We start from the raw sequence: 25,918 nt of genomic DNA, 5'->3' as shown, positions 1-25,918 counted from the left end.
ACGGTTTTATTAGAATAACTGTGTAAATATATATATATATTTTTTCGGTGTTTTAATTTTATTATTTTACTTCAGTTTTTCATAAAAAAATAAAGACTCCTTGTACTTGCAATGTCTTTTGAATTCCTATAGTCGATACGATATTACTGATAATGATACATGATAACACTGATACTTGATAACGTCGATATAGGAAAACGCTGATATTATTGTTAATTATCCTTGTCCTTTCAGACGTACACTGGATCAATTCTCATTGCAATCAACCCTTACAAGCAAATGGACATTTACGGAAGTGTGAGTTTCTTTTCTCCTTATTTCTGATCTATATCTATTAGACATCTTCTCAATTACTCAATTAAACAAGACCATTTAAAAAAGATATCAATCAATTAATTTTAAACTGTACTTTCAGGCACCGGTTTTGAGCGGGTTGAACAAAAATTATTTCAGATTCTCCGTGTTTAACTGAGCCAAACTTTAAAGCGTTTTCAGCTTAGAGTTCGAAGTATTCCGGACATGGGTTCTTCAAAATTGTAACGCGCCAGTATAGCTTGGTTCAACACGGGGACTAAAAGACCCAAACCCGTGTCGAACACTGTAATCGAAAAGATAATCTGCATAACCCATGTCAAACTCAGTGTCGTGTGTGGGTGGTGTTAGCTTTACAGATAAAGCAACAGCTTTAGGTAAAGAAACAAAACTGAAAAGAAATCTATAATTTACATCACATGCCTGATAAGGTACGCGAAAGAACTCAATTAAACTTTAATTCGCCACCGAGTACAATGTCCCGGGTCCGGTTTTCCGTGGGTATAATTTTTCTTTGATGTAAATAATTTATGAAGCTTCTCTTGTGAAATTTTCTGTGGGTTTGTGATGTAGCAACTCCCCTGAGACAAGGGCCACCTTTCTCCGAAATCTGAATTCTTTCCGAATTTTTGGACATTTTTGTTCAAATTAAAGGAAAATTTCTCTCAGTGCCATCCCTCTCCTAAAGTGATTCATGTGTATGTACGCTGTCATATTCTTTAAAAAGTAGTTGTATCATTAGTCATTATAGCTTTGCTATAATTGCAATAAGAAATGTACATTTACTGCCAATAACAATGTGTTTATGCTATTTGGTAGCAATACAAATAGATATACTTTGGCAAACATTATAGATGGTATATATTTTAGGTGGCAAGTCTGTTATGACTGCTACTCTCTTTTTCCAATCCTTTGTAACAGACTGGCATGCTAAATTATGTCCTATTTCGTCTTTCCCATGTACCCCCACCCTCAAAAAATATATAGGTTTTTGTATAGATTCGTTTATATTTTTGTTTTTGTTTTTATATATTTTGTTTTGTTATATATTCGTTATTATGTTTTGTTATATATTTTGGTTTTATATATTTTTTTTGTTTTTGTTTGTTTTTGTTTCATATGTTTTTATACAAAAATGTATAGGTTTTTAGGATTAATTAAAACAAAGAAATATTTTACATGTGATTTTTACACTTTTTTACACTTTTTAGAGTTAAAATATGCCAGTTGAATCAGTGCTACCCACAATTTCGCTGCAATTATTAGTCTACAAAAACTACTAATTGTTATTATTATGTTAATAGGCACTTCTTAAAAAGTCGGTTTTTGGATTGTTTAAGTAATTTCATATATTTCTTGCATAACTTATCGAATTTGGATACTTTTTAAGTTAAAAAAACAAGTTGAAATAATTTTATTTGCCTAAGCGCATACAGTCTTTCTTTTCCTAAGCGTATGCAGTTATATTAGGGGGTAACAATGGAAATAGCTTTCATAATATGCATGTTTTTAGACAGTATATATTTTATCTGGCAATCATGTTGACAATCCTTTAGCAAATATTGACACATCAGATATATTCCACGTCTTCTGTCACCCCTCCCCGTCAGAAGAGAGACGTGTAGGTTTTTAGGACTGATCAAATAGTATCGTGTATTTTCGTTAAATTTCACCTAGTTCTGGTCGTTTTTTAAAGTAAAAAAAAAAATCACTATTAACTTATTTAATAAATAATTTTGTCGTAAGTGCAATAAACAAAATATGTTTGTCATTAATGACATATTTTTTGTAATGGTAGGTAACAATACAAATAGTTTTCATAGCTTATACGTTTAAGATGGCCTTTCGGAAGTCCTTGAATGATTCCCATTCTCTTTTGAGAAAATTTAAAAATAGATTGCATGATTCAATGCATTCATTATTTAGCTTAAACAATTAATCCAAAATTCTTGATAGTGCCCACACTCCACCACCTCTCCATAATTCTTAAAACTTCTATAATTTTCCCCATAATTTATTATTTTTGTTTTTATATCATTTCCTAAGTTTCTTTTTTATTTGTTGGCAACGATCCAACTAATTTTCATAACTTTATCCTTTATATGGTATTGGTTTTACACAACGAGTTTGTACTCCCCCTTGTTTAGCTAAAAAGAAACCCTAAGAGACTTGACCATTCAAACCATTCTCTAGCCTCCTCCCCCCGACACTCTTTGTGTACGTTTTCTCTCTTCTATACTTTCTATATGTTTTGTCTCTTCTATATATACTCTCTTCTTCTAAGAAAAGCTAGATTGGAAACCTTGAGCGCAGAAGAGTTTTGTTGTGTCTTGGCTATGCAAAAAAAAAGAAGAAAAATGTCAAACCCTCGCATGGAAAATATTTTACCCAATAAACACTCTCAAGCCAGGTTCAGTCCACCTTTGGTTGCCTCTGAACCCATTCCTATCTTGTCCCCCCTTCGTTGCTTTACCTCCTGATATAAGAAAACAATTGTCGACGGAAAAAATTAGAATAAATATCCTGGTATTTTCCCCTTTTTAATTATTTAGTACTGGTTTTACCAAAGTTTGTATTTTGTTCGCTTTTTTGTCCCCCGTCCCCTTTTTATATGCCCCTTTAATTTTTTTAATTATATAATTATTTAATTCTTCTTTAGCTTTACCAGTTTTTTACCTTTTTAACACAATCTGACGTAATACAATGATTTTAATTACTTGATAACAATGGGAATCTGGGGAAGGTAAACAGGAAGGGTGTGCGAAAGCACAGGATGGTTGGCCCCCTGCTCCTCATTGCACATCCTAGCTGAAGGCCCAAGAAACGGAGATCAGCACCGCCGGTAGGGACTGTAGATCACATACTTTTTAATTGAGTAAGAGTAACTAAGTAAAAGTAAGTTAGACGGCACTAATTCAATTCGATTCAATTCGAATCGGATCCGGGGACACAGGGGGTGGGGCAGAAATCTTGGAAAACGCTTAGAGTGGAGAGGTCGGGATAAGACTTGATGGAAAGAATAAGAATAAGTTATAGATACGTGATTGACATAATTGGAACGGATCTGATCACTTTGGAGGAGCTGGGGGTGTTGTTTTGGAAAAACTAATAAAATCGAGGAATTTTAACTTAAGAACGGGTGACCGGATCTTAATGAAACTTGATATATAGAAGGAACTAATGTCTCAGAGCTCTTATTTCAAATCCCGACCAGATCTGTTGACATTGGGGGGAGTTGGAGGGGAAAACTGGAAATCTTGGAAAACGCTTAGAGTAGAGAAATCGAGGTGAAACTTGTTGGGTAGAGTAAGCAAATGTCATGGATACGTGATTGACGTAACCGTACTACGTCCACTTTCTTTGGGGGAGTTAGGGGGTGGGGTTCAGTGTTTTGGTGAGTTTGGTGCTTCTGGACGTGCTAGGACGATGGAAATTGGTAGGCGTGTCCGCCAGCTGCACAAATTGACTTGATAAAGTCGTTTTCTCCGATTAGACCATCTGGGGGACTGAAGTGAGAGGAAAAGGTAGAAAAAAATGAGGTGTTAATAACTTACGAGTGTGTGATCGGATCTTAATGAATTTCAATATGTAGAAGGACCCCGTGACTCAGAGCTCTTGTTTTAAATCTGGATTGGCATTAAGTCTCCTATTTTCTTTTTAAATCAATCTATTGAATCTTGGAATTTTGCTAGAGCTCATACCATATGAGCTCTTGGTTCTTGGCTCGTCCGGCCTTTTCACAAGTGCCCTATGAGCTCTTAGCTCTTTTTTTTTTTTCTCTTATGAAAATTTACAGTCATGTAGATACGTCCTTTTGCTAACTGACAGACGACTTGGAAAAACTTAATCGGAAAAGCATAGTTTTCTCTGAAAAATAGACTTCTGACAAGTTCAGGTTATCTTCCAGGTACTGATAGTTTTCTACAGTAAATAACTTGAGGTAGAAGCTGTAACTGAAAAGGGCTGATCTTCAAATATATGTTTTGGAAATTCGATTTACTCTTCAATTTCTTGCGATTCTCCCGCGCTCAAAGTGCGCTTTTTCTCAAATCCTTGGCATTTTTATTCGGAGGGAAATGTGTTTCTGACGTTGCAGTTTTCCATCAAATAAACTGGTGCGTTATTGAAATTATAAAGAGTAAAATTATTTGAGTTGTTTTGAATCAAACCAGAATTGTTGCCGTCAGTTCTTGACTAAAAAAAGCTGGTATTTTTGGTTCTGCCAACCGAACATGACCTCTTGACTTTTCAATGACCTGACCTATTTAATGACTTGAATGACCTGGTGTATCCAAAATTGTTGTTCGAACAGGGGAGAGACTCCAAAAAAGAACTTAAAAAACGCACCAAGAATTTATTTATATTCATTTTGTTTGCGTTTTTACGAGTTGAACAACTTTTTGGTGTGTGGAGAGGGGGTTCAAACACAGAACTCCCCCCCCCTCATCCCCTGGATACGGCCTTGAACCTGACTGAATCTTACTGAATCTGACCCATGATTTAAGCGCTAACGAGCTTGGATGAAATTTTATTAATAAGTTTGTTTATTTTTCTTCCAGGCTCATGTAAGCCGATATAGCGGTCAAAAGGTTGGATCTCGAGAGCCACATGTTTATGCAATAGCTGAAGCGGCCTATAGCTCTTTAAAGCAACAAAACATGAACCAGTCAGTTGTCATCTCAGGCGAAAGTGGAGCAGGAAAAACTGAATCGAAAAAGCTAATACTTCAATATTTGTGTAGCGTAACAAGTCAGCTCACGAGCTGGATGGAGCATCAAATTATGGAGGCAAACACTATCCTTGAAGCATTTGGTGAATATAACACACCTTTAAACTAATCGGTGGTTTCATTTTAAATCGCTGAAAAACTTCAAATGAAGAATTATAATTTTATAGTTAAATTCAATTTTATGTTTCGTTAAAGGAGGATTATGTCCAAATGTTGCAATTGAATAATTTCACAGGCAGCGCTATTGCGCTGTCTGAAGAAAGAATGAATTGACTTCCGTGTGTGTGTGTTTTTTTTTTCAGCCCACTTCGCATAGAAGGAGGTGTCATGAAATTCTGGGAGGGTGTTCTTTCGATTGGAAGTTGAAAACCTAGTGCCATTTCAGAGCCAAAATTGATTGGAGGGGCACCAGCCCCTCTCCCGTGAGCTTCTTAGCTTCCCTCCCTCTCAACCCTGATCAAACATTTCAGATAGTTGTTTTGTTCAACATAGTTGTTTGGTCCAATGACTATGCCTCTAGGATTAATATGAATCCCTACGTCCCCTGGGGCAAGGGCGGTAAATTATGGAAATTGCCTATTGTTTACTTATAGGTTTTATTACTGGGAAGGGGAGGGGGCATCTTTGATCCTGGGTCTCGAAAAAGGCCAAGAGTCTTTAGGTGATACTCTCAGGAAATGCAGAGAAGGATGTCCAACTAAATTTGAAATTTGAGGAGGATGTTGAATTTTCAGGGAATATTAAGAGAGATAATGAACCAATTTAAAAGACAGTATACGTATCCAGACTGTTAAAAAGGCGCATCTGTGATAAATCAGGAATAGCTAAGAATATATTAGTCGTGCACTCGGAGAGCTAATTCTGTTGAACTAACACAAAGGGTACTCATCCAGGTTGTCAAAAGGTTGTATCTGCAATATCTTAGGAACAGTCAGGGGTGTTAAATGGAAACTTTCAGTGAATGGTGAAGGGGATGCTGAACTAAATCAAAAGATACTGTATACATTTAGGTGGCAAATAAGCGTGTGTGTTATATCTCAGGAACAGCTAAGGGCATAAATTTGACACTTTCAGGGAATATTAAGGGGAATGTTGATCTGAATCTGTCGTCAAAAATTGTATATCTGCATAATCCTAGGAACAGCTAAGGCTATTACGTTATAACTCTGAGGAAATGTTGAGTGGGATGTTGAAGTTCAAACCAGTCTGTGGTAATAAATGTTGAGTTAAAGACATCAACGGTTCTTTTATTTCCCATTATCTTTTGGTTGTGTTTTAGCTAATTTCAGAGCATATTTAGCATATTCTTTAGCATAGTATTCAATTACAAATAAAATTCAAATTAGGACAAATATTTACACGAATCAAAATTCTTTAAAAATATAAATATTGCTTTTATGTGCATCAGGCATTTCGATATTATTCTTGAGCAATCTTTCTCTCTTTCATCAAATAGCTGTTTAGTGGTAAAAAATTGTAATATTAATTACTTGATTTGTCAAAACTTGAGTTTACTTAATCAACCAAGATAATTAGTAGCTCAATTTTGACTATTGATTTTCTAAGTTGATTTAGTTGATTTAGTTGATTTCTAGTTGATTTAGTTGATTTCTAAACTATAGGTCCCACGGGTAGCAATATTAAGGAACTGATGTTTCAAATCCATGGTGCCCAACAGCTTTAAATGTCGGTAAATTTGACCAATGCTTTCCGTCCGTAAAAATTTGAGCATTAACAATCTGTTGAGCCCCAGTTAAATTTTAATGTTTTAATCAGAATATGAGCTTTTCAAGCTCAGAAATAGATGCATAAAGTGCCTAATTTGCCTTGTCAGAAAATTTGATGGATGTTGACCACCTGGACGAAGTTATCTCCCGTCTCCCTATTTATCTCTCTACTCTAATTTTAAAATATCATTCCTTATCTAAAACCGTATTTTTAAAATAAGCTCTTAACACAGATTTCATATAATGTAGATTTTTTCAAGTTTATTCCGTTTGACTGCTTCGACTCGAAAAGTAAAAGTGTAAGTGTTAAATCGATTGTGAGTCCAGCATCAGGTAGTTCGGATAAATTAACATAGTTATTCATCATCTATTTTTCTAGAGCTTTCTAGTGAGATGTCACATGACCAGACTTTAATGCAAAGGTCCAGTATTAAAGAGGGAAGGTACACCCCAAAACCTCTGATTTACTTTTGGTTTTAAATTCATTGAACTACGAATTGGCAGAAAGCACTCTGTCCACTGGAAATAATTCTGGTATACCCATACTTAATATACCCCATACTTAACATACCCTATTAACATACTTAACATAACACACCCCATACTTAAATTCTTGAATAAACTATCGTTCTCCTCGTATCTTTGACCCAATCTCAGAGCCTTCTTATTCGACTAAGAATAATGAAGATAGGCAAAATGAGTCCTGGCACGAAGGTCTATCCTAAACGAAAAAGATTCTAATTCAAAAAAAAATCAGACATTTCAAACCATCATAGCTCCCAAATTAAGGGCCTCTTGAATAATAAATATTACGAATCCAGAGATCCTGTCATAGAACCCCCTTTTAAAGCAACTATATTTGGAATCGACTTGTCAAAAGCTCCTAAATGCGATCTCTTATGGCTATTTATCAATGCAAGGGATTGTCCTACCTTAGACAGGCTAAGGTAATGCCTAGTAGCGTATTTATTTTTAGATTCAAACTCGTTAAGTTGTGGACGTCAAAAACAAGAAGAACGATTCTTTTCGCAAGACAGTGGATTCCCCATTGTTCCTCTTGTTTTTTACGTCTGTGATGGAAAGGATCGCGCTATTTGCGTCAAGTCGCGGATCGTTTGAAAGCTCTCCATCTATTTGACATAATTCTAGGTTAGTTTACTGCACCCAGTCTGAATGAACCAAGTAAATCCTCTTTTTTCATACGGTTGACCTCCTCTTAAACCGCCCTCCCTCGACCAAAAATAAGGAATACTATCAAAAAGCTTCCTGGTAGTAAGGTCTAGTTTTCCTTTCCCAATACCTTCTTGGTTGATAAACTATCATACTTCCCAAAGAAGAAATATCGCAAATTCAGTTACTGCCCTAGAAGTCCTTCCCAAAACAGCAAAGCTTGAAATACACTTATCAAAAGCTGTCAAATGCCATGTTACATGGGTATGATTCCCAAGCTTTAGAGGCTGGGTTTGTATAAAGAAAATCTTTTACTTTTGGCTCTGAAATTGTCGAAACATACATAATTTGAAAGCTTGATATCCAATAAATAAGATTCTGGTATAATTTTCCGTACTTGGACTGAACGAGGCAGATTATCTGTCTTTTTTTCAATGCTACCAGCCTCCTCTCAAACCAAAAAAATCTACTGGTTAATTTCTCCACCTTTTTCCGAAGTCGAAGACTAAACTAGAAATTAGACAAACATTTTCTTGATGGTCCACATACATCCAGGGTGAATCATCATACAAGCAGACTTAGGTATACAGATCAAAGTCTGTATTGCAAAGAAGAGGGGAGCTGTTTGCAAAAGGAGAAAATTGAAAGGGGAAAAGGAAAAGTTTCATAAGAAGAAATTTTCTCAAAAAATTCCACTTACTAGACACATCCAGTCCAAACCAGTGTGAAAGTCACACCAGTCCAAAGTGTTTTAAGTGTGAATTATGCGACATGACCTTTACTAGAATTTCAACCATTCCCCGACACATGAGGAGAGCGCATTCTCATAAATAATTTTGATAATTAAATAGTAATAAATAGGAGAGAAAATTAAGGAGGAGAGAAAATTGCAAAGAAGAGGAGAGGAGAGCACTAAACTAAAAAATAGACAAACATTTCCTTGATGGCCCACATACATCCAGGATGAATCATCATACAAGTAGACTTAGATATATTATACAAATTGAAGTCTATATTGCAAATAAGAGGACAGTTGCAAAGATTTGATCAACAATAGTTGATAGACAGCAAATAAATCACTGATATTGTTTTCCTCTTGAACTCTCATACCAGGCAAGAAAAAACTTTAACTGACTTGCCTCTCTACTTGCCAAACAAAAACTCAAATTTTATTTGCCTACATGGGGTGGCAACAGAAGAGATGTGTGTATATGGCAACTATATAAAGCATTATTAGATATTAAAATTGATCTGAAATCAGGAAAATTCTTTTAACAAAAGTCAACTTTTTCTAGAGAATTACATATTTTCTAGTAACAAGATTCTATCAATAGCTTTGAGCAACAACAGTCTAAGATTGTGATATTCACTCTGGTTTACATCATCTTCATATTTATGACCACAAAGGTCAGCCAGAACTAGTCTACATTAATCTACCGTTCAGGTTGTTATTTCGAACATTCTGTGGTATATTTGATTACTTCTAAAGTGGTTTGTTTTACATCGTCCCATCTTACTTAGGATTGTATCTTGAAAACCAATTATATGCCTTTTCGCTTGTATATCTTTTATCATAGTAGTTCTACTATGACAGGTCAAACAACCCTTAAGTACGACATTAAGACCTTAGATTTCTCAATGTTTCTTTGCTTTAAAAAAAGACATATGAAGAATCAGCATTGGATGCAAAAAAAAAAAAAAAATAAAAAATTCTAAGATCAGGACTTCAGTTGGAAAAAGAAATGAATATAAAGTGCTGTATTAAAGTAAAATCAAAAATGATTTTTTTTTATGCATTGGAGTTAAAATTTTCCAATCATGCAAACTATGATGCATATTGTGTAATTGAAGAAGCAATTATGAGGGGGGAAATCTTAGAAGCTATTTGGAATTTATGAGATGTTTTATGGAACCAAGATATGAAAAAATTGCAGTCATTTTGCAGACTTAAACCAACTATAAAATGCAAGCTTTCTTTAAATTTGAATTCTGGTATAATTTCTGTTCAAACTTACAGTAAAATGGTCGTTTTGGCAATTCATGCTTTACAAAATTCAGTACTTGTGCCAGACTGAAAATGGCAACTTCACCAAATTTCAATAATAGCATTACAAAATAAGCACCGTGACCACTCGCAGAATCATAAAACAACGATAACTTAAACATACAGCCTATTGACATGAGTCCTAGAGACCCTTGTTATTTGATTGAAGTTTCTTTTATGTGTATGATGTAAACTGTAGCAGACTTTTACCTCAGGTGTAAGCAACTCTACCGCTTAAGTAAACACTGAACATTCACAAATGCTATCATATGTTTAGAAATGACCAGTAATGCCGTCACTTAAGCGACCTGCTGTTTATCATAGCTGTTTTATTTACCCAACAGTGTTTGCCTAATAATGGGCATGGTAACTTTCTAGAGAAACTCGTTTTCTAAAAGAAATGGTCTGCTAAAGTGGAGATAGATTAATTCAGTCAGATATACCTGCAAATGTTATTCCTTAACGTGTTTTCTGTTGAATCAAAGTTTTTCTTCACTCCTTTGGCAATGTTTTCTTCAATCAAGCCTACAAACTACGCTTGGTCTTTCGTAAAGAAAACACTTTAGACGCTCAGTAATAACTTTAAAATACCCAGTCATAGGTATTTTATTTGATTACTGGCGAGGAATGCTGCGTAATTGAGGTTTTTTCCTGTATTCAATAATATTAGGTAATAATGTTGTTAATGTAAAACGAATTCGGTCCCCCCCCCCCTGCATTCCAGTGTACATTCTGTACAGAGAGCTCATCAAAGCCCATGGACCATTTTCTGCTATAGGCTACAACGGGTAGACTATCTTTGGGAGCTAATAGGCTAAAGATAGGCTATCTTCGGGAGCTAAACTTGTTAATTTACTTGAATTCCTATTGAGCTATTCATGTCGGATGAATTACTTTTATGAATTCTGTTTTTCATCTAGTGTCTAATAGAATGCTACTAATAAAGCTGCCACTTGGTTGAAACAAATTACTAAAACACTCGTAAAAAAAATTACTGAAAAAGCAAAACAATATAAAATTTATAATTTTGGTGATTTCTTCTTGAAAGCAGTAAAAAAGGGCATAGTTTTATCTAAGCTTTTGGGAAAAACCTATGGTGACCATTCTAGAAGATTAGCGGTCATTCTAATATATATTAAATATTATTGATTAAAAAGCACGTACTTTACTATTAATATTGATATTTAATATTAATAATTGATATTTAATATTAATAATTGATATTAATAATATTATTAATGTTAATAATTAATTATTAATAATTAATATTGATTAAAAAGGACGTACTTGATGCTAGCACTATGTTGGGAAATCACTGACTTAGATGCATGGGAAGGCACGGTTCCGTCCCTTTTGTCTAGGGGGGGGGGGCTTCTTCGTTAAGGCGATGGGTAAAGGGAAGAGTAACTGGGTTAACCACTTCAGTCCAGAAATAACTAAAAGGAAGAAGTTGCTTAATCGCATAGTTTAAAGTACAAGGAATTACAGTGTAAGAGATTGTATTTTTTTTTTAACCAGGCATTTATGCAAGAATATATAATGGGGGAGGGGTCATTCAAGAGACATTACCCCCTCCTGTTCTTATGTGCCCGTGTCAAACCTTTAAACTTTTATATCGTTTATTGTGTAGGTAAGTTTTTCTTTAATTTTGTCTCTCTTTTCTCAGTTTTCTTTAATTTTTTAATTAAAGTAAGTGAGTAAAGTAAGTAATTAATTAAAGTAATTTAAAGTTTTTTAAGTAAGTTTTAATTTTGTCTCTTTTCTCAGTTTTCCCTTACAAATGGAAATAAATGCTATTTTATTACTTTTCCGGGCTTTGTCTTTTTAGTGTATGTACGACTTCGTGTTTTATTGTTTCTACAACTAGTCTGGTCTTATTCGTGCATTTAACTCTAATTTAATGTATTGTCTACGACTAAGTTTTCTTTTGTCTTTTCTTGTAGGTAATGCAAAAACAGTAAGAAACGACAATTCAAGTCGGTTTGGGAAGTTTATACGGCTGTGCTTTGACAAAAAACTAGTAATTAACGGATGTAAAATTGAAACATATTTATTAGAACAAAGCCGAATAACGTTTCAAAATGTTGGCGAAAAGAATTACCATATTTTTTATCAGTTAGTGGCTGCTGGTCAAGCTAATAAAGATATCGCTGATAGGTAAGTCTTTAATATAGCTTACCTTCTGAATTTTCAAGGGTTATTTTTTGAAAAATTTTGATTGAGATTGCAGAGATAACTGAAAGTTCTTTTACTAATTGTCGCTTTCTTTTTTTTTCTTTATCGTGACAGGTTAACAACAAATGAAGCAATTCGGTAAGTTCAGTTTTTTTTTTTTTTTTTTTTTTTTTTTTTTTTTTTTTTTTTTTTCAGTTCGTATATTCGCAAAGATTCATACATATATGTAAACTTTTTGCCATTGAAGGCGATTTTTTCCCTTTTTCTTAAAGTTTGAAGCTAGAGATAGACTTAAAAGAGTCCATAATCACAGAGTATTCTCCTTACTTGATCATATAATAGGGAAGGCCAGAAGATCCGGACATTATCACTATCAAATATGTAGCATGCATTTAAATCAAAATAAACAGTAAATCTTTGCTTTGAATTGTCTTTAAGCTTTGTTTTATGGATTAATTCAAGCTGCTGTCTGAACGGTTCAAATATAACATATTAAGGAATATTCAATATATTTTGCTTTAACATAACTATTTTTGTACGGTTTGATTGCTTTTAATTAGTTTTGCCATGATAAACTGTAAAGCTACGGTCTTTTTTCTTTTTTAGTTAAAGTATTTTTGTGTGACCAGATATTGAGAATTTTAATGACCAATGTTCACTTGCTTAGAAGAAGAATGGTGGATTCTCTCTCCCAATATAAATCCATAATAAACCAGAAAATGTTGGTGTGATATTGTATTGGTCGTTCCAGATACCCCCTTGCCACTGGGGTATCTCCCTCCCAAAATCATAGATTTAATCGAGGTTTTTAAGATAAGATAAAGGTTTTTAAGAACAAAATTAATTCTATAAATAAAGGAAATTCATTTTAGGTTTTGTGCATATTTGCATATTAATTATTATTTTATTAATATCTATGACTAGTTGTTGGTGCTTTGTGGACTTTGTTGGGCATGGGCTCTTTTCCCCCAGATCTTTTAAATTAGGCCTTGTTTTGCTAGGCCTAGGACCCTCACTTTGCAGGGGCATTCGAATTTGCCATACGGTCCTAGCTTTGCTAGTGGCTGTTTAAGTTGTCTCAGATACAGAGAGTGGGAGACATAGGGGCAAAGGGAAGAGAGGGATGATCCATACTTGAAATACAAATAAAAATATTAGAATGCTCAAATAAACCTGACCCTTTTACTTGGCGTATTGATGTCATCTCCTAACGAAAAAAGGCCAATTTTAGTTCAATTTTTGATTATTAAAATATTTTGATTCCATCATAAATATGTATTTTGTACTTTTTATTAATGATATTTCTTTCTTCCTCTCAGTTAGAGGAACGAAACAAAAATTTCACGCCCTCTGCCGTTCTCTTGCAGCAGATACCATGCAACACATTTTTCGTTGTGGTTTGAGGTGTTTTCTGAGGTAGACCGTAAAAGGAGAATGTTATTAGTAAGTGCACCAGTCCAGTCCCATTCCGAAAAGAACAAAAAATTATCGCTCGCACCTTAGCTGCACACATATAAATGGAACTCTCCCAGGCTTTTGCCCCAAGGATCCCGCTCCTCTTGAAAAAATATTGCCTCAAAATGTATTTTTTTGTGTATTTTGACCCCTTCCCCTAAAAAAAGAATAAACTTTGATCAACTCATACTTTTCAAAGGGATTGAACATTTGTGCAACTATGGTTAGTCTTGGTTCTACAAAGCTTGCTATGACAGGACTAAAAGACATGAATAGAAAAACCCACATTTTGTAGGTGTCTTGTTTTTCATCTTTCAACTTCATTGCATGAGGAAAATTTTGAGTAAATTACGAAATGCGTCACTCATATGTTTACCCGTACATAGCGGAGAAAACCTGGTATATATGCAAAATATGACAATCATATACTTAACTTGTACACAGGAGAATGAACCCCGTCCTTGAAATTTGATTTCAGAGGTGAACGTGTCAGACTAATAGTTTCGGAAAATTGAGTGAGAGTTCATTCAAATAGAAATGATTCATCCTAGTGCTTTGATTAAGTAGTAAAGAGACCCCTACTCAATACAGCCGTTCAGTTTAAAGTATCGAGAAACCCTTTTATAATATGCTATTTTCCAGTGGCAAATTTCTGCACAGCGGCGTAATATTTCAATAATTTTCATATTATGGCTCTGCATTCATAGCATGCCAGTAGATATGATCTCGCTTATTATTTTCTTCTTTACTTGCGTGAATTTATTTCGTCTTGCCCAAAATAATAAGGACCACCTGATGATCTTTGTTCACTCGTCTCCTTTGCAAATGCCTATTCGTATTCAAGGTCGTTTCCGGGGGTACGGGGTTTGATCCACCTCCTCCTGAAATTTTTGTTTGACCCAACAAAAGATCTGAATGCACCCTTGTTCGTATCGTAGAGGAGACTTTCTTTGACAGGGAAAAAGTTGGTTCCACTCGTCATGTCTTTGAAAAAAGATATATAAATAAACTAGCTAACATAATCTTAGGTGTTGTGTATTAAAGAAGATATTTTATTCATTTACACGCTTATCTTAGTTGTTTTTTTCTCATGAAAGTTTCTTTCCATGTGTGAAAAATATAAAAACCTAACAATCCCTTCATTGTTATTTTTTGGAAATGCAAAATGCGAGAATATAAAAAAATAGACTTTTTCGTTTCGGCATTACAATATATCAGACGCAATCTCCAATTAGGGCCTACCTGTATACATTTCTATTTGATTTCGATGTCAAAGAAATAACGTTATCACATGAAACTTAAGGTAGCAGGATATTTTTGCTGCTGAAGGTAAGAAAATTGATTTCGGTATGAATTCCCATTCAGCCATCCCAAGACACGAAGACCTTACACAAGCCTCTCTTTCCCTACAGATGGATCACTACGGAAAGTGGTCTGATACATGGGTGATCAGCTTTAATGCATCGAAAACAAAGGAGCTTCTTGTTACCCGATTAAAGCTGCCGCGCGAACACCCCAGTTTCAATTTCAAAAATGTGAAGGGAAGTGTGTAGGCGTTTTCAGTAGGATTTTTTGGTTGGGGGGAGGGGTTGAGAATAGGGGGACAGGCTGGGGGAGCCTGTGTACAGTTTCAAAAATAAAACTGTAAAGAGAGTCGACGAGCTTCTTCTACTGAGGATTCTCCATCGATCTCTCTTGGAATGACCACCTTGATCGGGTGAGAACCTCCTGCGCAAGAAAGCTTGGAGTTACTTTTCACTGTGAAAACCTTCTTCCATCCAGCTCGATTCACTTTACATGTCCTGTATCAGACCTACAGCTGAATATGAATATGGATTCTCGCTGTATGCTTGTGCCCCAAAAACGCTGTTAGCACCACTCCAAAAGATCTAGAATAGGGAAAACAGGGCGGGCTGCGCCTCTGCACATGACTTGTTGCAGACTCTAAATGGCTCTTTTCTACAAGTACATGAATTTGTCTCCTTCAAGCGAGCTCTCTCGTATTGTTCTCCCCTTTGTCCAATCGACAAGGCAGAAGCGAAGGCACATTGCTCTGTCTAATTATCTAAAGAGGACACACCAGGAACCGAGTACTTGAGGAAGAGCTTCATTCGATGTTGTACTTTTATCTGGAACGATTTTTCTGGGGAAGTTATTCCTGCAAATCCATTTGTTGGCTTCTTCAAAAGAAGGTTCAGCAGGTATTCAAAACCTCGAGGTTTCAAAATAAGGTAATTGAATAGCGGCAATTAAATACCTTTAATTGCCTGGCGCCGTGAATATAGGAATAAAAAACATCTGTTGAGAAGCGTTAGATATTATTTTGCTAGCCGTGTCACTGTTTATTATTGTGAGACTATGAGTTCCTTAATGCTGTAAACCATAATAGATCCAGGATCTTAGCTATGGGTGGGGCCGTCTATTATTTTAAAGATTGTTCTGTCCAATAGTATCATTTAATTGTAATTCAAAAACTCTAGAAAAGAAAACTGTACCCCAGTCAAATGGCTTTTGGACTCATTCATATATTGATTCATTTAAGTCTTTTGCTTTAATTTAGTCTTTCCCTGTGGTCTCTTCTATTAATTATTTATGTTTGGTTTAATTAGAATTAAATTGTATATTTGAAGTACTATTAAAGAATAAAACGTTTCTCAGCTTCGCTAAAAGTAAATGTAATTGAAACATCCAAAGTGTTCGAGTGTCTAGCATTATGACCAAGGACGCAACCAGAATTTTTTTTGAGGAGGGAGGTACAAAATACTGTAAAACCGCTCAAAGATTTATTTATATGCATTTTATTACGTTTCGGGTAAAAATTACGGAGAAGGAGGGTTCAAATCCTGTATCCCCCCACCCGCCCCACTGAATGTGGCCTTGCTTATGACAGAGGTCAGTTTATTTGCCCTAGAAAAAGGTTTTTGAGGATGTAATGGTCCTTATTATTTAACCTAAATGGTCCTTATTTTCCTTATTTATTGTTCATCATTTTTCATTGACAGTTTATCCTTATTACATTCTATTTCTTTATCATTTATTCTGTATTCACGGTATATATATATATTACATACTAACAGTTTATCCTTCTTGTCTATTATTCACAGCACCGCTGCTTAGCTGCTAGGTGGTGGCCCTCAAAATCTGTGGCAACTTCAATGGAGCCACATCACCATAAATGATTTGACTAGGATATTATATGAAAGCTTTACTTGAGCTATGTTAGACTAATTTAAAATGCTAAATTACCTTACATGAACAAAGAGGGAATATTAAGAGGTAAGTTACCTCCTTTTACCTGCCCGAAAATATTGTTCATGAGAATTTGAAAAATGAGACAGGCTAATAAAAGGTTTGATATTTTCGTATTGTAAAGCTCCATTAACTCCCTCCTGTCCCTCCAGTGAAGGTCAGATTAATGTTCACTGGCGTATATGGTCGTACCACTAGGTTGAGCCTTGAGTAAGGTGGCTAAGTTTTGATTTCGGCAATGAGTAGATAATATAAAGAACTACTACTAACAACTCACCGCAGCACCAAGCTGCCTGAGGCCAACACAGCTGCTCACGCTCCTCCTCCATCCCAATCTATTCAAAGTCTCCCTCTTTACACCCTTCCAAGAAGTTCCCATTTCCTTTAAATCTTTCTTTATGACATCCTCCTACCCCAGACGAGAATGACCTACTTTCCGTTTTTCCCTAGACGATTGGCCGAAAAGGACAATCTTCGGCTATCTGTCATCATTCTTCCACAGAACGTGCCCTAGCCACCTCAACCTTTCTTGCATTGTAGCCCTAGAAAGCGGGATTGAACTACATTTTTCGTACATCCTACTGTTTGAAACAAGGTCAGTCAGCCGGGTACCCAGAGCAATCCGTAGGCAATTTTTTTGGAAAACATCTAGTTAATCTTCATCCACTTTTCAGATGCCCATGCTTCAGAGCCATATTTGACCACCGTCATCACTGTGCCTTCCAATATTCTAATCTTGGTTTGCAGACTTATCTTCCTATTCTTCCAAACTTTTTCTAACTGTGAAAAAAACACCCTGAGCTCTGGCTATTCTACTTTCAACATCTTCACTGCTCCCACCGTCTTTACTAAAAATGCTACCACGGTAAGTAAAGCTGCCCACCTGATTAATCTTTTCGTCGCCCAATGTCATCTTTTAATGTTTGCTTATTCCTAGCCTTAGTGACTTAGTCTTCTTAACATTAATTTTCAAACCTATTCTAACATCCTGAACTCGCAAAACCTATAAAAGCTCATTCATTTTGCTCACACTTTCATCTAGGATGCTTAAATCATCAGCATAATCTAAGTCCAGGAGAGTTTTCCTTCCCCATTTGATTCCAGGTTCTCCCATTACCTTTTCTATGCTCCTTGAGACAAAGTCCATCAAAATGATCCGTATAAAGGGGGATAAAACACAGCGGTTTTATCTTTTGTATTTACATCTTAACGTGCAGAAATGAAATTGACAAAATTTTCGAATAAAGACTGATTAAAACTGAAAATGAACAAAAAGTGACCACGCATTAGGAGAGGCTTTGTTTTGCTATCTAATTACAAACTTCAATTATGGTAATACATTCATTTTCGCTTTACTTTAGGTTTTATCTACTTCCACTAAATGAGTACAAGTACCTGATACAAGGTGAGAGTAGGCCTGATAAGAAGGATTTGTCACGATTCGAGGCACTACAAGTGGCTTTTAGTATATTCCAAATACCTCAGGATTATGTCAATGGTATATTCTCAACGTTAAGTGCAATTCTTTTACTTGGAAATCTGGAATTTGAGGTAAGAGCTATTGATAAAGTAGTAAGCGAAATCCCAATAATTTTCCTGTAGGAGATAAATGGCTGATTAATCTGGCTATTAGCCAAGTAATATATGACTACCAACAAAAGTTTTCTTTTTCCCAAGTGCAAGATTTATTAGAGAGAGAAACCATTTATACAAGCCCTTGGAATACTATACTCTTTTATTATTTAAATTGTAGGCTGTATTGCTTGCTCTAATGTGCACAGAAATGCTTTGTAACAGTAGCTACATTTCTGTTCAATGGTCTTAGACTTTATCAAAGAAAAGAAATGTTGGTCAAGCTATATCACCTAAATCCTGATGCCTGGAATGCAATTCAACTTAATGAGAAAATGTCAACAAACGATAAAGGGAAATAAAATTCAATGAAAAAAAAAATATCCCGACACTGCGGCCAGTAGAGAGAAAAGAAATGAAAGACTAAAACAATGCGGATATTTTGCCTGTATGTAAACTAGGCGAACATTCGTCACCTTTTGACATTCGTCAAAAAATGTCCATGTTTTTTAGTGCTATATTGAAAATTTTAGGCTAGGGTTATCAACTTACACATGTGATTTGAGAAAATGTGAATTAACCCATCAGGCGTTGCTGGATAGTTAACATCTAGAAAATACAAACAATGTGAACGAAAGGAACTGTCAAGTATTTTTGTTCAGAGGTATCTTAATTTCAGATATTACAAAAATATGAAGAGGGCCGGGAGTGGGGGGACGACCTCAAAATCAGCTGTTGCAATACACCGTTGGGCTAACGCAAGGACCTTAGTAGTCAAGGGGAGTCTTTTATCCAGTGCACGTATAATATCGCGTTAACCACATCTCCTTTTTGGGACCATTATCCTGATGTATTGAATTAAATTGAATGTCAAAAACGAAGAATGACATCGAAGAATGTCAAAAACGTCCATGTTTTTTAGTGTAATATAAAGAATACTGTTAATGAAATGATTTGATTTGGATCTTTGAAGTTTTTATCCCAGGTACCATTTTGCATTTGATTTATTGTATCTCTGCCAGTATTGAATTCATCTCTTAACAGGGGAAGGGTTCTGACCAATTTACTCCTTCCATTCTTCCACCGCAATATCGGATTTATTTCTCCGATATTTGGGACAAAGAAATTGTCCGACTTCTCTCGTGTATTGTCGGTGGTTGATCTAGGTTTTACCCCTCACCCCTCAAAAACGAGTACAAGATCCGTCTGCTAAAGAAAATCAAGACAATTATTGAACGCTTTTATTTCGGTTGGTATATATGGATCAAAAGCATAAGAATCAAATATTGTAATCAAAATTTTGCCCACTAATCACGGTCAGGTCAAACTGAAGTTTTAAAGTATGAAGTGAAATCCGAAAAAAATAGCTGTTAGTATGACCTTGATCCCTTCGAAACTCTCCCCATTCCACACAGCCAACTTTAGGTCAAGGCTCAAATTTACAAAAAAAAACTTTTAAAAATGCTACCCAATTGGGGTTGAAGCAATACCTTCTCGGGATTGCTTCATAAGTACAGATCTTCAGTTTTAAGTGCCAAAGGTGAAAATTGATGACTATTTGAGAAAGTTTTATAATATCAAAATAGTTAGTGTTTAAATAGTAACTGTAAGTATGAATCTTAGATCATGCTATTAAAGTTATCCTAAGGATCACCAAAGACTTTTCCTACAAAGGCACTACTACTGCTACTCTAGAAAACAACTAACTACTCATCTTATGTTTTTTGAGCGCCCATGCTTTAGTACCATACTTGACCATTGTCATCACTGTACCTTTCAATATTCTATTCTTGATGTGCAGTCATATCGTCCTATTCTTCCAAACTTTTTCTAACTGTGAAAAAAAAGAAAAACACCATGAGCCTTGGCTATTCTACTTTTAACATCTTCACTGCTCCCACCGTCTTTACTAATAATACTACCAAGGTAAGTCATATTTGACGACTCTCATCACTGTACCTTTCAATATTCTATTCTTGGTTTACAAACTTATCATCCTATTCTTCCAAACCTTTTCTAACTGTGAAAGAACTCCATGAGCCTTGGCTATTCTACTTTTAACATCTTCACTGCTCCCACTGTCTTTACTAATAATACTACCAAGGCAAGTGAAGCTGCCCACCTGATCAATTTTTTTCAATTTTCTACTAATAATACTACCAAGTACACTTGATCGATCGTCACGTGACATATCGTCCTATTCTTCCAAACTTTTTCTAACTGTGAAAAAGCTCCACGAGTCTTGGCTATTCTACTTTTAACATCTTCACTGGTCCCGCCGTCTTTACTAATAATACTACCAAGGTAAGTCATCTTTGACGACTGTCATCACTGTACCTTTCAATGTTCTATTCTTGGTTTGCAGACTTATCGTCCTGTTCTTCCAAACTTTTTCTAACTGTGAAAGAATTCCATGAGCCTTGGCTATTCTACTTTTAACATCTTCATTGCTCCCACCGTCTTTACTAATAATACTACCAAGGCAAGTAAAGCTGCCCACCTGATCAACTTTTTCAATTTTCTACTGAGAGTACTGCCAAGTACACTTGATCGATCGTCGCGTTGCGCAACACTTATTCTAGTCTTAGCTTCCTATTCTAGTCTTCAATTATTCATAGTCAAAGAAACTTAGTCTTCTTGTAGTTAATTTTAAACGTATTTTTACACCCTGAACTTGCAAAACCTCTAGACGTACATTCATTTTGCTAACATTTTTATCTAGGATAATAGATCACCAAAAATTTCTAAGTCTAGGAGACGTACCTCCTCAATCGGTTCCATGGCCTCCCATTGCCTTTGCTGTGCTCCTTAGGACAAAGTCCGTCAAAGTGATCAATGTAAAGGGGAATAGAACGCAACCATGCATAACTCGTAATTTAACACGAAACCAGCTACCTCATTTCCTACGTTGACTGCAGCTATGTTATTCTCGTGCACCGAACTAATTACTTTGATGTATTAATCTGGTTACCTTGCAAGGATAGGATCTTTACTAAGCACTTTTATCAGCTGAATCAAAGATTTGCTCATAATCTATAAAACCGAGGACTGAAGGCATCTGATGAATAAAAGTCTAAAAAGCATCATCATACCAAGTAATTCGGCTCCTACAGAAACCAGGCTAATGCCTCAATAAATTACCACTCATTACCTCATTACCTGTCTTATGGACGTGTTTAGTTAGAGTTTTCCTAAAATCACTTGGTATTTCCTCTTTTTCAGAAGTAATATTAATTTACTAATATTATACTTTTTCACTAATAATAGGTGCGTTTCTAACTCTCTTCTCTGAGACACGGCGGCTAAATAAGAACATTTAGGATAATAATGCTTTCTTCCCTAGATCTACTATGAAAAAAAAAAATTGTATTCATAAAAAAGAAAATTGTGATTCAAGACATTGAGAGGTAAAAGGAAAACCTCACAACTCATTTCCTTGCTCTTGTGGTAAAGTACTGTAATATCCGGCTAGGTTTTCAATGTTGCTTAAACGGAAGTCGAAATGAGCTTTGAAAGGAACACCCTACATATAGTTCCCCATATTTAGGGGTAAAATATTTTAATATCGTGCTACGTTTTAAGTGTCGTGTGAAAGGAGGCCCAACTTAGCTACAAAAAAGCATTCCCCAGCTCCAGTGGTAGATTGCCGTAATATCCTGTTAGGGTTTTAGTGTTGCATGAATTGAGGTGCAAAATAATGCATAATGAAGCTAAAGCGTGTAATTATATCATAAAGTCTACTTAGCAGTTAAAATTCAGCTCTCCCATGCTCAATACAAACATAAATATTAAATAATAAATACAAGAATATAGTGAATTACATTCACATCTGTATATGTAGTTTTAGGTTAATTTGTATTGTCAATTTTGCTGTGTTTTTTTTTTGTGTTCTACGCATTTATTTGTTTTGTTTCTATTAAGGCTTTAAATTTTAATCTCGAATTTGTGAACAAAAAACGTTGACTAGAATATAAATATGAGAAATACTTGGCACTGTGAGTATTGGCGCAAAAGAAGTCAATAAAACTCATAATGTAGATAAACAGAATGACCAGTTTCTATACAATATTTTTAATTTATACACAAAATAAACAAACAAATTATCAAATAGAACCAATCGAAGGCTACTTGATATTTTAAAGTAAATGCTACATACAACACTTACTGCTCGAGATCCGTGACAACCAGTATTTCTCAGTTAGCAAATTCTTTTTTGGATTTCTCACAAATATCCTGTGGAACAGGTTAAAAAAAAACATAGAAAATTAGAGTTGTTTATTTTTCTAAAGAAATATTTTATTTCTAATCAGGACGATAGGGACCACCTTAGAAGGACGTTTCCCGTCCTTTGAGCCAACACATCCCGTCCCTAGATTGTTGAAAATAAACTAATTCTGGTATGAACTCCAAAATTTTATTTTTAGGATGTAGATGGTGAAACAACACAACTTTCAAGTTGTGACCAAAAACTGGTTGAAAATGTGGCCAATCTTCTGTTCATTGACAAAACAAAGCTCACCGACCTTTTGCTTCGGAGGCAAATTAACGTATGTGGTAACGTTACAGAAATACCTCTCAAATACCCAGAAGCAGTTGAGAATCGACATGCAATGTCGAAAGCGCTATATTCGAACACTTTTTATTGGCTCATAAATCATATTAATCGGTGTACGGCTCCTAAGACCTCCTCGGGTCTGTATGTTGGAGTTTTGGATATTTTTGGATTTGAAAATTTCAGTGTGAACTCTTTCGAACAGCTGTGTATTAATTATGCCAATGAAAAATTGCACAAGTTTTTTAATCATTATGTGTTTGCGTTGGAGCTCGAAACGGTAATTTTCTTTCTTTTTTATTTTATAGTAACCCGGTTCTGTGTTGTTGTTTTCTATGGTATGTAGATTTAGCAAATATAGCATATTAAAACGTAGAAGAAAAGATCTTTGAAATATGCTGCCTTTGGTACTATTTCTGAGCCCATATGTTAACGGACTATGAAACACAGAAAATTGAAAGATCAAAATACAGAAAAACGCAAATAAATTTATAAATCAGCAATATCCAAAACACAGTCATGTCTGTGGAAGCAGAAGCAGGTATATTTCTCTATCAAGGTTCTTCTGCTATTATTTTGCAGAGAAATTGTAAGTTTTGTTGCTGCTGCCTAAAGAATGCCAGGCGGAAATTTAACAAATATCTTGAGTAAGTTGATTTACATTTAGGATTGGCATTTATACCGGGGAGGGTGAGGAAAAATTGTCGTTTTCTTGGTGGAAAAATACAAAAGAAGTTAATTACATTCTAATTAAAGTTAGAATTGCCTTGTTAAAGTTTAGGAATTACCTCCCCCCCCCCCCGCCAGTCAAGTATAAGTTTCGTCTAGTTATAGTTCTTTTTCTACAGGTTTGGATGATCTATTTTACAGATACAATTTTATATCAAATACCCTGCAAAAACCCCACCCCCTTTGCCCTTTTAGTGTTTGAATATATAAACCTCCTCCCCATTATTTAAAAATTCGTCAAGGACGCCCATTGCATCTCTATTTGTTTACAGGATTTTTTTTTTCAGGCAAATATAAAAACCTTACATGCGGCTGATGTTTAACCAAGGGTCATACATAGATTTCAGGGGTCTATTCAACCTTGGCTTGATAAAATACACGCGCAGTTTTTTTTTTATAGGAACAGCCCATCTGAGAGACAGCTCTACAAGGCTGCTTAAAGCTCCCAATGCTCCTGCTTTTTTTGTATACTAGATTATCTAGCCCAAAGATAAAACCAGAAATTGAAAAAAAAATTCATTTTAAAATTCAAGAATTCCTAAAAAAAAAAAAAAAAAAAAAAAAAAAAAAAAAAAAAAAAAAGAGAGAAAAAATTTCAGCCAATACCTCGTTTTATTTAGAAATAGAAATTGAATATTATTGTTGTATAGCCAGATGATGTATTTTATTTATCATTCTAGTTTCAACATACCAAAACTCTCACCACCCAATTGAAAAACTTTGAAAATATTTTTTCCCGAGACTGCTTCAAATCAAAGAGAAAAAGCGAGGGTAACTGTCCTGTACTTCTGTGTTGAATAGTATCCTTTCATTCTATTAATTTACTTTTGCCAGTCAATCACAATAATTCTCATTTCTTGAGAGATACATAGCCCTGCCTTTTTAAATTGTGTTAACTAATGCTTTGAAACATATTATGCCTCAAAGGAAATGCAATTTCTGTAGGGACAAAAAGCTCTGTTTTTTGAACCTTTATTGGCTTTTTAAAATATTTAGACAATAAAAAAGAGAATACAGTAACAAAAAAAATTATAAGTAGATGTTCAGTTTGTTTGTATTTTAATACGATTTTGCCTTGGCTCTATTATCTTATAAAATTCTTGATTTTCACTTCATTATGGTGACTTTGTTTTGATATTTTTTATTTAGGTACAGTAATATTAGCCAAAGGTGCAACATTCAGGGAGTTCATGGGCCAGAGCCTTCCCTGAAGTCCTACCACTTATGAGGGCTGAATTGTTGAAAAATCCCTAAAAGCATGTTTCAGAACCTCAAAGTCTATTTTATATTGTAACCAAATTTAATACAAATGACGGTTGTCAAATGAAAGTGTGATAGTGACGGTTGTCGACCATACCCAAAATCTCTTCAAAGGTTGGATCTAGGCTATATGCCTCCTGTTCAGAATAAGAGATACTAGTGAAAATAAGACAGTTATAATAATTGATGGAGAATATAAATGGGAACATTTAAAGGTCTAGTTTTCCCGGGAAAGATAAAACGTCGAATTTGTAGTTGTATGATTGAAAATCTTTAGAAGACGACCCAGTTTGATCGTGTTGTTGTTGTTGTTTAGTTGACGTTGAGTTGACCGTTTGGCAAGTTTTTTTTCTTATGTTTCCCCTTAGCATCCATGTATGAATATCTGCACACCAGGAAGGAGCCCCCTCCTTTCTTGAGATTAGTACAAAATACCCTTATGAAATAATTGAGAAATAGTGGGAAAAAATGTTTTGTCGTGTTTTGACCCACACAAGACATTGAACAGTTTTTTGTGGTCTTGGTAAACTTTTTGTCTAATTGTATTTTTTGTTTTAGTATCGTCAAGAAGAGATTAAGTTTGCTCAAATTCAATTTGCTGACAATACTCCCTGTCTTGAGCTTGTTGAAAAGCCTCCACGATGTATACTTAAACTGCTTACTGAACAGTGCCATATGCCTAAGGTAAAGGGTTTTTGTCATCAGTACATATAAAATAGAACTCTAAGTTAAATTCGGGTGGATGAAAAGGGCTGCTAAATGATAAGATTGCTGCTCAAGGTGATACAGTCTTTTAAAAATCATTTTGTTAGCTTCAGCGTCGGCTGACTGCCACGAAGACAAAGGATCCACCAGTGGATTTTTCCAAGCGACTAGCTGTCATCGCGAGCTATCGATAATTTGTTTTTTTTTATTAATAAATTTGAAAGGAAAGTCAGTGAAAA

The 25,918-nt window shown here is 35.1% G+C and overlaps 1 protein-coding gene across 4 annotated transcripts in view; it reads left to right on the top strand.

The window, feature by feature from the left end:
* LOC136027318 (myosin-I heavy chain-like) overlaps positions 1-25,918 on the top strand; it is a 162,876-nt gene that overhangs the window by 8,898 nt on the left and 128,060 nt on the right. For all 4 annotated transcript variants that reach the window (XM_065704442.1, XM_065704440.1, XM_065704443.1 and 1 more), the window contains exons 3-8: positions 235-297; positions 4,872-5,124; positions 11,926-12,139; positions 18,223-18,412; positions 22,858-23,265; positions 25,533-25,658. In XM_065704442.1, coding sequence (XP_065560514.1) covers positions 235-297; positions 4,872-5,124; positions 11,926-12,139; positions 18,223-18,412; positions 22,858-23,265; positions 25,533-25,658 — 1,254 coding nt within the window. The remainder of the gene's footprint in view (positions 1-234; positions 298-4,871; positions 5,125-11,925; positions 12,140-18,222; positions 18,413-22,857; positions 23,266-25,532; positions 25,659-25,918) is intronic.

The sequence above is a fragment of the Artemia franciscana genome, chromosome 5, assembly GCF_032884065.1.
Source record: "Artemia franciscana chromosome 5, ASM3288406v1, whole genome shotgun sequence".
Lineage (NCBI taxonomy): Eukaryota > Metazoa > Arthropoda > Branchiopoda > Anostraca > Artemiidae > Artemia > Artemia franciscana.
The sequence above is the reverse complement of the archived record's forward strand: the minus strand, read 5'-3'. Positions and strand labels throughout refer to the sequence as shown.